The following is a 14226-nucleotide window of genomic DNA, read 5'->3' on the forward strand; positions in this document are numbered from 1 at the left end:
TTCAAGCACAAGACCGCATCATTTGTGGAACGCATGGCGCCGGAATTGTGGCTCATCAAACTGCAGTTAATTCTTCGGATAATCCCATGCTTAGTTCCGTTACTACTGCTGCCCCTGCTGCGGATTTGAGTCGGACGAAACCACATGAAGGTACCGGCACTAGTGAGAGAGACCCTTACATCCGCACCCTTCACAATCAGCGGAGCGCGGCGCCCGAAAGCTCCGTATCGCAGTCGCACACGGTGAATGCCCCAACGGTGGATGAGTGCGAGATGCTTGCAGAAAGGTGGGGAACCATGAACTATTGGCATAACGATACATTTCCGCGCCTTGTGGTGTTCTTAAAGAAGTTGTTAGTCCCTGACGTGTCTCCACTTTCGCCCACTGCGGAGTCACTTTTGTCAATGTTCGAGAAGGTTGTGATACCAAAGCTAACATCGGATGAGGAAGACAGACGGAAACTTGTTTCCTTGTGGTCTGAAACGACACTGCAAGCTGAGGCAGCAGTCACAAAATTCCTATTTCAACGAGGGTCGTTTGAGTCAATGTTGCACCGCATAATCACCGATGCACTAGAAAAGATGAGCACCTTAGCGCTTGGTGGTCAGGAAGGGAATTTGGCACTGGAAGCCTTGAAGCGCCAAACACTATTCAAGCGGAACGATTACATTCAAAAGCGATTGATTGATGTAGTGAGTAACAGTGCTTACCTTGGGTATGGTGATTCAGTATGGCAAATTTTTTTTGCAGCCGTGGAGGCAAATGAGGAAAACTTGCTCAGCGACCGGGCCACCACAGATGCCATTCGTGCCGCCTGGGAGGGAGTTATGCGAGAAGATGTTGTTCGTCTGCCAGATGTCACTGGAGTTGTAGCACTGTATCTCACGCTCGTATGCATTAGGGAAAGTGGACGCCTCGTTCCGGGGGAACTAAAGGAACTTTCCTCTGGTTTGGAAGATGGCGTTCGACCCGGCGTGAGAAAACTGCAGCAATATCCTCTAATTTTCCTTCATCCTACGGTAAAGCGTCGGTTTGTTGTAAAGGCTGTTGCTGAGATTCTCCACAATTCATCTTCAAATGCTTTCTCGAATATGCTTCGGGAAAATGGTTTACATGATACAGCTCGAGAAGTTGCGCTATGCGAGGCCATGAACAGGAACAAAGAACTTGCTGAAGGCGATGTTGGTGACGCCGTAGGCCGCTTTGTAAGTAAGGGTGAGGTCAAGACACTGCTTTCATCCCTCGTCAGTGGTACGGACGCCGTTGTGCGTGATGCAGTTGCCGGTATCTTTGGTATAGGCACCACAATCACCATTGATTGGGACGCCGTTATGCAAAATGTTGACTGGTCGAACAACTGGCAGCGGCTGGCTACTGCTTTGCTTAGTAATTCAGCTGTTTTGTCGGCAATCGTCAAACTCGTGAAGAATGCGATTGGTGCTAAGGGAATGTCGAAGCATCTATTTACTGATGAGTATGCAGACCAGTTGCAACTTATTTTGGATGCTCGCGAAGAGAGAGCGGCGTCAAGGAAACAGAGGATCGAAAACATCGCTCAAGAACTCTCTTCCTTTGAGAGGGTCGATTTGAGTTGTGACCTTCTCCGGAAACTGGGTGTCGATATGACAGAGTTGGACACGGCAGCCGCGGCAACGCGGAACATGAATGTTGTGCAGAGACCATGCATAGAAGACGGTCTGCTTTCACTCGTGTTGGAAGCTGTGACTAAGCGCCACCCGAATTGGGTGAAGGCGGGAGTTATACAGACGACTCTCAAAGACCCATTTGACGCGCTGCGGTGGATGATGCACATTTTTATTCGTCTTTCGTACGTTCCGCATGCTGGTGCAGCGACCATCGCGCGACTTTCTCGACGCCGCATTGGACCAATTGGGTTGGAACCGCATCAGTTCAACGTCCCTGCGGAACTTGGTTTCGTAGAGCAGTACGACAATTTGCAGTACAAACGGTACGATTGGCAGGGATGGTACCAGCGCATGTTAGATGTGCACAACCGAAACGTATCGCTACGCTGCCGGATTTGCGACTTGCAGCGTCTGGACGGCAACGGCGTGCAGTTTGTTGACATGCAGACGGAGCGTAGATTGCGTATATTAGCACAACATCGGGTTGGAATGGGTGTGCTTAAGTTGGACGCTGATAAATATGAGGATCAGGCGGATAACGTAACCTTCGGCACAACAAAACTATCAGAACTTCTTGCTGATGCCCGCAAAGCTCAGCTGGGTGAAGAGTACTGGCCTTCCGTCGAGCTGAAGGTGCGCAAACCAAGTGGACAGAGTAAAGCGCACTATTCACTTATTGACAATGAACGGATTGAGAAACGGAGTGGGGAACTCTACGAAAAGTACCGTGACGCCAAGAAGCGTAGTCTGTTCGTAACACCCATGGAAACATGGTTGGAAGTGAAGGGAATGCAGGTAAGGAAGTCAGTGGATAATGCTGACGAAGATGGGTACACTCTCGATGCACTTCAAGATATGATGGATGGGGACGACGGGGACAAGGTTTAAACAGCTTTGTTGAGGTCTCCATTATCTAGTTGAGAGATTTTTTATCGTAATAGTGTAGTCGTTATACGCAGTTTATATTTGTTTCCCCCCTCCCAAAGGTTTATGTGTAATGGTCACACGACAGGAGAGCACAGCGTCTGTGCGAATATATGGTGTACTGTTCCCGTTGGAGCAGTTGTTGGGAGACAGAGAAGTGCTACGGAAAGGAAAGGGGTCACACTCTGGAAGTCGAAAATGAAGTAAGTACCTTCATTGTCTATGGCTCGAGGGTGGTGGATGAGTGGGATCTGTCCCCCCTTGTCGCCTTGTACGTGGGGATTTTCTTGCCACTATTTCACACAGTCTTTTTTTTTTTTGCCTTTACCTGAGATACTTGGTTGCCTCTTCTACATTGAATACTGTTCCGCGGTTGAATAGTAAAGACGCAGTCGAAGTGGGCTTCAATAGTGTCATCAGTTACTAAGCGATCATCTTGCTTACAATATCGGAAACATCTCCGACTGAAGCCAACACAGACAGAAAAGGCTCAGCGTATCGTGAATACCATTGTGACTCTTATTTACGGCCGCTTCAGTCTACATCGGCAGTCTTCAACGTTGAGACGTGCTAGTAATGGAGGAGAACAACGCAACTACAGGGCAGAAGCGAAGGCGCAGAAAAAACAAACGAGGACGAGAAGCTCAGCGGCACACTGATTCAGATGAACTCCAGCCTCTCGTTTCTTATGGTTCGTTGGCACAAACTCCCCTCTTAGCGGAAGAGCAGTCAGTGGGAGCAGTGAGCTTGAGCGCGCAGACGGTTGCTGCACCTTCCCCTGTCGTTGTGCCGGAGTTTACGGAAGCCGCTAAGAGTTCACCAAGTAGTGTTCAATTGCTGGGTGGTAGTACTGTCGCTCTGGTCGATAAGACGGTGGAAAGCCACTTCAGCCTCCACGGCCTTCCGTGTGCATCGTGCGCTTCGCATATTGAATCTCACATAGGTGAAATGGGTGGCGTGGCGCAAGTTACTGTGAACTTTGCATCTTCTCATGCTGTCGTCGTCCACAATCCTCATGTGGTGGGGGCAAGTCGCATCACGGAGGAAATGGAAGCAATGGGATACACCGCTGTACTGATCTCCGCCCATTCAGACGATGCCGAACAGTTAGATAACTTGGGGGTGAGGGAATTTGAGCTGCTCATTGGTGGAATGACTTGTGGTTCATGCGTTTCAAGAGTGCAGTCGGCTCTTCTGGAGATCGATGTCGTGAAAAGCTGCACGATTAACTTTTCGACAGGTACCTGTAAATTAACTATGACCGGGGGTCGCGACTCTCTGAACTGCGTACAAGAAGAGGTGAAAAAGCTGGGTTACACTGCAACACCTTTGGAGGAGCGAGGGTCGGGAAATGCAGTGGATGTTATGAAAGAAGCTCTTGAGCGAACGAAGGAAATTCAGGCCCATAAGCGTGCCTTTGTCTTATCAACCGTTTTGGCGACGCCGCTAGCTGTCTTTATGATCTTGATGACTGTCACCAAGTACTTCGAGGACATTACTACCATGGTCATCGTCAACACTATTCAACTATACCTCGCAACACCCATCGTTTTTTACTGTGGTTCTGGTTTCTTTTCTCGCGCGTGGGTTAATCTGAAACACCGTACGTTTACAATGGATACGTTAGTTGCCCTCGGCGCAGGCTGTTCCTATCTTTATTCGGTGGCGGGGCTGATCACAATGTTTTTAATGAAGCGGCACGTTACAACATATTTTGACACAGCAGGGATGCTAGTGGCTTTTATGTTACTCGGCCGCTACCTGGAGGCGTACGCTAAGCGTCATACTAATGATGCTCTCATTAAGCTCATGAACCTTGTCCCACCGACGTCACTTGTTGTCACTCCCGCAGGTGATGTTTCGATGCCGTCCTCGACTGTAAAAAAGGGAATGCGAGTTCGCGTGCTCGCCGGTGACCGCGTTCCAGTTGACGGCGTAGTTGTGGAAGGAAATTCCGACGTCGATGAGCAGATGGTAACTGGAGAATCAGTGCCAAAACCTGTAAGTGCTGGCGGGACTGTTGTTGGTGGTACCACGAACCTCACGGCCATGATCGTCATAGAGGCAACAAAGGTTGGTGAGGAGGCCGTGTTGTCCCAAATCCTTCGCGTAGTTCGGGAGGCCCAGAACAGTAAACCGGCTATTCAGCGGATTGCCGACAAGGTTGCAGCCCGATTTGTTCCCGCTGTTATTATCTTTTCCCTGGTTGTCTTAGCGGTTTGGTTACTTCTTGGGGCTTTCAACCTTTACCCGAGTGAGTGGCGTGGAAACAATGAATCGACAACGGTCTTTGCGTTTGACTTCTTCATTGCGACGATTGTCGCAGCCTGCCCTTGCGCCCTTGGCTTGGCAACGCCTACGGCCATTATGGTGGGAACTGGTGTTGGGGCAAAACATGGAATACTGGTTAAATGTGGGATGACTCTCGAGGCTATGCGCCGCACTCGCTGCGTTGTGTTTGACAAAACGGGAACCATTACGAACGGTACCTTGTGCGTTGTATTCCAAAGGCGCTGGGGTAATGGCGCTGATGCAGCAGTTGACGCGGTAGGGGCAGTTGAACAACGGTCGAATCACCCAATCTCTCGAGCAATCGCGGTTTGCGTCGCCTCTGATCCTAAAAGTCAAGTAGCCGCCTATGAAGTAGTGACTTCCACGGTACACAGCGGCCTCGGTGTGAAGGCAACTGTACAACACAAGGACAGCGGTCACCAACTTAACGTTTTCATTGGTAACATGGACATGATGTTGAGTTCCGGTATTGATGTTTCTGGGGAAGTGGCTAAGGTTGTGCGTTGGCAGATGGGGCTTGGCCGAACAGTCACTCTCGCTGCCGTTGATGGGAGCGTACGATTTCTTGCTGCTCTGGCAGATGAGCCAAAGGCAGAAGCTGCTGGTGTCATTCGATTCTTGAAGCGACAAAACATTCGTGTTTTCATGGTAACAGGCGACAATCCCGGCGTCGCAGCGGCCGTAGCGCAAGCAGTGGGGATTTCTCAGGAGGATGTCTATGCAGGTGCCCTTCCTGTCACCAAGGCTGCTGTTGTGAAGGCGTTTCAAGAGGAATATCGGGATGTTGTGTTTGTGGGCGATGGAATAAATGACGGCCCAGCACTGGCGCAAGCGAGTGTGGGTGTTGCCCTTGGTGCGGGTACTGAAATTGCCATTGAAGCTGCCGATGCGGTGCTGGTGCGAAACAGTTTAGTTGACTTGCTAAATCTTCGAGCACTTTCCATTACAACAGTGCGCCATGTGTACGGTAATTTTATGTGGGCCTTTGGCTACAACGTGTTGATCCTCCCACTAGCAAGCGGGATGTTGTATCCTTTTCTGCACGTAAGGGTGCCCCCTGTCGTCGCCGGGGTTGCAATGATTCTTTCGAGCCTTAGTGTGCTTATGTCTAGCCTTTCCATTCGCTGTTTCTCACCTTACAAACGGGAACAGTTCATTGATATCATTTAGAATTGGTGAAAGAATACTCAACAACGGCACTAATAATTGTGATGAAAAATAATGGTAATAACAAGGGTAATAATAACGGGTGAGGAGAAGGAGACAAGGAGTATGATAGTTTTATATATTTTAATATGCAGAAAACTTTTGCGTGCGTGCGTGTGTGTAGAGGGGGGTGGGAGGAGCGGTTACATGCGGGGGAAATACTTTCAGTGGCCGAGACCAGATTTTACTGGCCGCAAAGCATACCAAATTCACTACTGTGCTCAGTTTATTATTGTTAATAGCTTACAGGAGCTACCTTCACATTTCTACAATGCGTTACTGTGAAGTACGGTGCAGGTCTCTGCGATTGCATTACGACCAAACAGAAGCTGAGAAGAGAAGAAACGCGGGCTATATTATGGTAGACATTTACAATCATGGAGTGAGCACTAATGACGAACACACATCCCAATGCCCTTTTTGATTTTGCGGGCCTGCTTTTATCTTATTTCTTAGTTGTTTATGCCTTTAGTATACACCAAACATAAGTGTGCCACCGGTGTAAAAGTCGTGATAATCCTTCATACACCACACATTTTTTCATGTGTTCACGTGATTTTAGGGCTTCTTCCTCCCTTCTTCTTTGGCTGCTGATGATGGTGGTGAAAAATCATTTTGGGGTGACAGACGGAACAGGTTCTGTTGTAATTGCGGTTCTTAGGGATATATAAATGTGTAGAATAAAAGCAGTGCTAGGGCACCAGGGGTTCCTTTTTTTTGAGTTTTTTGTGCTGATGTTTGTCGTGGAAGCTTCTTTGTTTTTTATGTTACACTGGATCTCCTCATTTACGCATTCGAGTAATTTATTTTCTGCCATTTGCATGTGCGTGTACGCTTTTTAATTTTGTTTCTGTTCAATGTTTGTGGTTGTTGTTTTTTAAGGATGTTGAGTATTCATCAGTGTGTTCTCTACTTTACGGTTCCGCGTTACGCATCATAATGGGAAATGAAAGAAGGTCAAGGGGGGGGAGTTATATATATATATCTATATATATCATCTGCGTTGTTTGTTGACCCTTATTTTCCATGTTATTTCCCACTTCTTATTTGTCTTTTTCCCTCTCCTTTTACCACTGTGCTCTTCCATGTCCCGTATTTTCTTTTTTTCCCCCCCCCCATTGCGGTGCGATGGGAAACAAACAAACAAAAAGATACTAGCAGCAACAGACGGCGGTAACCAGCCTCGGTTGAGGAATACAATAAAAGAAAAAAAAAGATCTTGTAGCGTCGGCATAGGAGAAGTAACGAGAGATGACAAAATATGAGCTGAAGATGCAGTACTTTGACGAATGGATGATTCGCTGGCGCAAGTTCCAAACCGAATCGGATTGGGAAATTGAAAAGGGCCGTCAGTGGTGGCGCCGATTCAACATGGCAGTATCCGGTGCATTGTTTTGTGGTCTTGTGCTTTACACATCGGGAACAGCGACGCTGAAACGGCAGTACGGCCTCCCACACTTCTTCGATATCGGAGTGGACGGTCAAGCAAAGGAAACAATGCTGAAAACTCTCACCTCCCGCTGGCGTTACACACCACAGGGTTATGGTCGAGTGCTGATTACCGGCGTACCGACGTATATCCTCTTCGTGACTTTGGAACATTACCGCGAGCGACGCCGCATGCAGCAATACTTGCAGCAGAACACGGTTTTTGGTGAGCAGATGCGGCGGTTGCTCAGCACTGGAAAGATTGAGGAGTACCTTCCAGTTAACATCAAAGCCACTTTACCAGCTTCTCAGCAGGCCATCTACAATTATTAGTGGCGGTGGTGGTCGTGGTCGTGGTCGTCGTCGTTGCACGTTTAATGAGGTGTGTGTGTGTGTGTGTGTGTGTGTGTGTGGGAGGAAAAGGAATCCGTCAAGTAGCGATTTCATTTATTTAAGTATGATACATGTGTTGGATTCGATGTGTCGGTGCTTTTTTGTAGGATTGTTATAGCAAGGAGATGTGCAGTAGGGGGGTGACAAGCGTTTGTGAGAGTCGGTGACATGAAACGAACAGAGTTTGGGGGAATTCATTCTTCTCTCTGGTATGCGCTTTAGTTTGTTGTATGCCACAACGGAGCGGAACTTTGTGACGTTGGGGATATGTCCTTTATTTTTCTCTTCTACCCTTCTTATTTTTTTTTTGTTATTGTGATTTTATTTGTGATGTGCCCTGCTTAACTGACGGAGGAGTCAGAACCCTACATGTTTACTTTTCCCTATTCTCTTTTTAAACTCATGATCTCTGCAGTGTTTTCACCATCTCTCACTTAGGTTTTTTTTTTAGCATCGTATGTCAACAACAATACCTGCAGTTACTGCGAGTGTGAGTGTTTGGCGAGAAACATCAAGGAAGAAGCTTAAGGGAATGAAGCAGTGGCTTAGGATAATTTTATGCTTGAAGAAGAGAAGAGAGAAAATGAGAAAATCTCGCACATAGAAGCGGAAAGACATAGGTGGGGTCAATGATTAACTATTTATTACACCGTAGGGTAGAGGCTTATGGAAAGGTGAAAATAGTTCCACCATGGCTCATTTTACCAATGCAGCAACAACAGTTGGGTTTCCCCAAGAAGCGTTCTCTAATGTATTATATTTGCGGATAGTAACAATTGCTCGTGGCAGAAAATGATTTGCCGCTTCTAACTGTATACCTGCTTACGGAGGGGTGTTGCATGGGGGTTAATATTACTTCTTTTTTTTTTTGTAAATACATATGTATGCATATACATATGTATAAGTTTGCGTGCGTGTATTTCCCCTCCCCTGAAAGTAACTACATCGTGACACTCTGTTTGGTGTTATGTTAGCAACCGTTTCATTCATATAAATTCTACTGTACGCTATTCCTCCTCCCCCCATCCCAGATTTGTTGAGGTCGACTCCCTTTTGCTGTCGGTAAGTTATCCATTGTATATGTTGTTTTATTGTTTTTGTTTCTTATCCTCTCTTCTTTATTTCTTTCTTTTTTTTTTGTGTATGTGTGTTAACGTTGCGCAATCGCATACGTATAATTTGACCATCTCGTTTAATCGATTAAAATAGGTAGCCTGGGAGCATCCCAAAAATAGCTAACACTTGCTCGGTTATCATCGAAGGAGACTTCGTTGTTTACTTTTTTTTTTCGTGCGCGTTCTTCGGTCCTGTTTGGTTGGGCGACGTTTACGGAGAGTTTGGTGTTGAGAAAAAGGATATATACGTACAATTTTCTCTTTTGTGTTCACGTTCGTGTGGTTGGTCTACAATCCGCGGAAGGTAGCGCAAAGAAAAGGAGGGTTTATCATTTTCACTGCACTTAACACCGGCAGCATCGCAGGCGCTTGTGAAAAGGGGTTTACAACGCTATAGACTGTTTGGTTTAACGGTTTACGTGAAGAAACAAAATAAAAAGTACAAAAAAACCAGCGGTTTGTAGGTGTTGCCGTTGAACAAAGGAAAGGAAGTAAAGAGTGAAGGAAGGAAGAATAGCAAGGGTTTCGGCTACCGTCAACAAACTCCTTACAATTAAAGAAATCAAGAAAGAGAGAGTGCGAGAGAAAGAAAGAGAAAAGGGGTCTAAAATCAGCACAGTTAAAATAAGAGTGATGAGGCCAACAGGAGAGTCTGAGAAGTTTATAACACTTCCAACCGCCTCGCGGGTACTTCCCACGGGAGGAAGCCCTGCTGATGGCGGTCAGAGGTTGCAAACTACTATGGGCATAGTATCCCACGGCGCTCAACAGCAAAGGCACAACTCCCAGAACAATGTTACATGGAGGTTGGGAGTAGATGATAGCGTGGAGTCAAACGGCCTGAATGTTCATGTCCGTGTGCGCGACAGCCGTACTCCAACGCCATTTACTTCCATGTTTGTATCGAGCAGTAGCTCCTCGCCCCTGACAGCTCGAAGCATGTCCGGATATCAGGAGGAAGAAACATCTCCATATTCCATCAGCGGTGCTGAATACTTGTCTGCTGGTGAACACATAGCACACACAGCACTAAGTGGGAAATGCAGTTTTTTTTCCTTTCCGGAAGGTTTGCCATCCTTTCGGCCGCCGTCAGTTCCCGCCGAGCGCACCCACAAATTGTTTATTGGACAGCTACGCTTTGAAATGTCGCTGGAGGCGCTCGTCTGGTTCCTGCACGAAACCATCAATGTTAATGTGTGCAACATTGAGAAGCGTGGTTGTGGCTGCGCAATTATTTCACTGTCGAGTGAGGCGGACCGCGAGGCCGTATTGCAGCTGAAGGAACGGCTCCTCGTTGACATTGGCGGTATGTGGTATGCACGGAGCGATGAGGAGTGCTGTAACCTCCACAACTACATTGATTGCAGCGTTGCACATATTCCACGACCGCAGAAAGTTCCTCAGCGGCTAGTGGTAATTGAGGAGGCCCGGACGGGCAGATAAGTCCGTCTGTCCTGCGCATGCATGTGTGTCCTTTTTGTATTTAATCTTTTATATTTCCAACCTTTTCTCGTCCCATTTTTTGACTTGTTTTTTGTTTACTTTTGGGTGGATGGGAGTGCAGAAACTGGGGCGTTGCGATACATGAGGTCAACGAAGGTGAGGAAATGTAGTGGACGCGCATGTTGCGTTGTGCTGTAGAGACAGGGAGTTTTTTTTTTTTAATTGTAAATAAAAACACCGACGGAAGACAGATTGTTAGTATATTTGGGCAAATTTTGTTCGGTAGTGATAGCTAACGATAACGACAGAAGTTACTCACCATTAACGGCAACCGAAATGGGCACAAACGGCAAATATGATGAATGAAAATATCGGAAAAGAATAACAGTGGGAAGATACAAATCAATAAAGACAACTTCACAACATAAAAGGGCGGTAAAGCATAAGAGGTTAACACCTTTACGGGTGTTTATTCATTCATTTATTTATTCATTTATTAGTCGTTATCAATTTTGAATATCAATAACGATAAAGTGATAATAATAACTTTTAAGGGACGTTTCATTTAATTTAACTCCATTTCTTTTTTACTTGTATGTGTGTATATTTTGAGTGTATGTGCATCAGCGACACAATTTTGTTTTAGTCGTTTTTATGACTAGAAGATTTTATGGGAAGGTGATGCAACCTTTCTTCTTCCTTTTCTTTCCCTTCCCTTCTCTTCCCTTTCCTTCCCTTTTTTTAAAAAAAAAATTGACTGTTTCCTGTGGAAAGTGCGTTACCGAAAGAAGCTTCTGCAGGAACGTTTTGGGGTTTTATAATTAAAATAAAAAAAAAAAATTAAAAATAAAATAATGATAATAATGAAATAACAACAGTAATGAGGAGAAAGAACTGGGAAAACCGGGCTCGATGGTGACGAAGAAATTCTTTCAAAAGGATTCCGTTACCTTTTTCTCTTCAAATTAAATAACAACAACGGCAGCGACAAAAACGAAAAACGGAGTGAAAAGGAATAAAAAATATCATAATGAAGAGCGTCACTGGAACCTCCAACGGAGTAATTCCGTTTCCTCCGGCAGTTTTCAACATCACGATTTAGTCGGATAATCACGGTAATTCTTTTAAAAAACCTTTTTTTTATTTTTGAAAAGGAATATGTATATAAACATGTGTATTCAAATATATTTAAATCTAAAAGCGGTAGACACACAAACACAAACATATAACATTTATTTATATAATATGAATGGGTTTGTTTGCATGTGTGACTGCATATTGTAAATATTCGTCACTATCATAGAAAAAAAAACAAGATTGTACATGTATGATTATATGTAAAACATAAATTATAGACCCAATCGACGCACACTTTTTCTTTTGTTTTCCTTTTATTGAAACTTCACCAATATTGACGATGCACCGGAGGGAAAAAAAAGGAAAAGAAATACCGTTGGTTATTATTATTATTATTTAAATTTAAAAAGAGAACATTTTTTTTTTTTTGTGCCTCGCTTTTCCACCGCCCTTTTCATGTTTTTATTTTCCCCCTCTCACCCTTAACACCTGCAAAAAAAAAGCCGTTATTTCAAAGCCCGCTTTCTTCCTTAAATTAATTAAACTCTCGAAATTGCACCTCTACCTGTGTCCTTGTCCACGAAATTAACAGCAGTTTTTAATTTTCTTTTTCCTCCTTAATTTTATCCCAACATTTTTTTTAATAACCTTTTTAAATTTCTTTTTCTTTTTACCTTCCAATCCTCACTTTACTTTCTCTTTTTTTTTGTTTTGTTTTCATTTTTGTCACACTGCCCGCACCCACCCACCCCCTCCATTCCAATAAGCAAACACACACATATATTTATATATATTTATATATATTTATTTATATGAAGAAAGAAAGAAAGAAAAAAATGCGTTTACTCAACACTGTTTAAAAAACACCTCTTTTATTTCTCCTTTTTTTAACTTTTAGTTTTGCATTTGTTTTATTGTGCATACGCCGTTTTTTTTTTGTTGTTGGCATTGTTGTAGTGTTCCGTCGCCCGCCCATAATGTTCATTGTTTTGTTTTGTTTCAGGTCAGGTTAGAGAGAAAATGGTGACACCTCAAGCAAAAAAAAAATGGTGAAGGAAAATTAATTATTTAATAAAAGAGTTGGGGAATCGAGAATGCATAACAGGTCGCAGCATCACATTGCCCGTCCTTTTTTTTTTCTCTTTCTCTCCACTACTTTCTTTCTTATTACAATATTAATAATAATTATTATTACTTCCCCCTTTTAAATATTTAAATAATTTTTTCCCCTTCTGGTGTTGTTCCACCGCATCACACGCCTCAAAAACATCTTCGCTTTAACTCATGCTAACAATTTAAAGCAGCGAAAAATGATTGAATAATTAGCGACAGCATTTATTCAATAATTTTTGCTTGTCTGCTCTTTACAGCTGATGGAATGAAATGGCTCAGGGGCAAAAGTTGCAGCTTTTATAATAAAGGCGATGATGGTGTGATGGTGGAGTCATATATATATATATATTTATTTATTTATTTATTTATTTATTTATATTTATTTATTTCATTTGCCTGCATTTTCACACCTGTTTTTTCTTTTTGAATTGTGTGTGTGTGTGTACATGTGCATGCATATTTTGTTTCAATTTTTCATGTATCTTCCTTTCCTATCTTTTTTATTTTTCTTTTTTTATATATATTTATTCAACCATTCATATACACACCACTTGACACTATCACGTTTGTCTCTGTGTGTTCTTTTTTTTTTTTTGAAAAAAAAATAATTTCCCATATATATACGTCTTCTATATATCCACGTTTGTGCGCTTATCTAAACATGTATATATATATATATATATATATATACATATATATGCATCTGTATTTGATTTTTGATTGATTTGACTGAACTGCGGGCGGCGGAATCGTAAAAGAAAAAAAGAATGAGGCATTGATTTTTTTTTTTAAAAAAGCAAATATGTAGAGAAGGCGGACACAAATGTACAAATGTGAAACAAATCAGCAACTTAAAAGTTAAAAGGAGAAAAATGAAAAAAATAAAATAAGGTATGATACATTGAGTGATATGAGGTGTCTTTTTTTTTTTTTACTTAGAGGGTACAGTGTGCACCATTTTTTCTTTCTTTCTTTTTTTGTTATTGAGGTGTGATTGGGGGGAAAACAGAAACTTTTTTTTAAAAAAAGAAGAATCAATTTTTAATTTTATTTTTACCTTCACACAAATAACTTTTTTAAAAAAATATATGTTTTTCTCTTGATTCCCTACCCACCGTTACGGTACTGGATTTCTTTACTTTTTTTTCACCAATGTTTATATTTATTACTTGTGCTTTTTTTTTTTGTAAAAAAAAAAGGATTATAATTTTTTTTTAATTATATACCCCTATCTTTCATTTTATTATTGTAAATTGTATACACCATGTTAATTATTTATCTGAAATGAGTGAAAAGGTGATAAATGTAAAAACAAAAAACAAAAACAGCAAAGTGTGGCAGCCCTGTTTCGCTTGAAGTTTACTTTGAATGTAGTTGGGCGCTTCCCTTTATTAATATTGTTAATTATTTTTATTTTGTTATGCTTTATTTTACTTTGTTTTTATTTCATTTTTTTTTTCTATTCACTGGGTTTTCACTTTGTTGCCTTTTCCTCTTCGTTACTGCCGTTGCCGTTGCTCCTATCGCTCCTCACTGGTGTGGTATCTTTTTGTTTGATTCCCTTTCTCTTCTTCTCTTTTTTTTTTCTT

At 43.0% G+C, this 14226-nt stretch overlaps 4 protein-coding genes across 4 annotated transcripts; all 4 read left to right on the top strand.

Moving 5' to 3' along the window:
• Nucleotides 1–86: 86 nt before the first annotated feature.
• On the top strand, nt 87–2534 carry TbgDal_XI1320 (hypothetical protein, conserved; the record flags this gene model as incomplete). The annotated part of the gene is made up of 1 exon (XM_011780978.1): nt 87–2534. The coding sequence occupies one exon, from the start codon at nt 87–89 to the stop codon at nt 2532–2534; it is 2448 nt and encodes an 815-aa protein (XP_011779280.1).
• Nucleotides 2535–3146: 612 nt separating this feature from the next.
• TbgDal_XI1330 (copper-transporting ATPase-like protein,putative) lies at nt 3147–6032 on the top strand (the record flags this gene model as incomplete). Its single annotated transcript, XM_011780979.1, has 1 exon — nt 3147–6032. The coding sequence occupies one exon, from the start codon at nt 3147–3149 to the stop codon at nt 6030–6032; it is 2886 nt and encodes a 961-aa protein (XP_011779281.1).
• A 1287-nt stretch (nt 6033–7319) lies between these two features.
• TbgDal_XI1340 (hypothetical protein, conserved) lies at nt 7320–7829 on the top strand (the record flags this gene model as incomplete). Its single annotated transcript, XM_011780980.1, has 1 exon — nt 7320–7829. The coding sequence occupies one exon, from the start codon at nt 7320–7322 to the stop codon at nt 7827–7829; it is 510 nt and encodes a 169-aa protein (XP_011779282.1).
• A 1808-nt stretch (nt 7830–9637) lies between these two features.
• Nucleotides 9638–10447, top strand: TbgDal_XI1350 (hypothetical protein, conserved; the record flags this gene model as incomplete). Its single annotated transcript, XM_011780981.1, has 1 exon — nt 9638–10447. One exon carries the CDS (start codon nt 9638–9640, stop codon nt 10445–10447), a length of 810 nt encoding a protein of 269 aa, XP_011779283.1.
• Between the last annotated feature and the right edge of the window lie 3779 nt (nt 10448–14226).

This window comes from Trypanosoma brucei, chromosome 11 (assembly GCF_000210295.1).
Source record: "Trypanosoma brucei gambiense DAL972 chromosome 11, complete sequence".
Taxonomy (NCBI): Eukaryota; Euglenozoa; class Kinetoplastea; order Trypanosomatida; family Trypanosomatidae; genus Trypanosoma; species Trypanosoma brucei.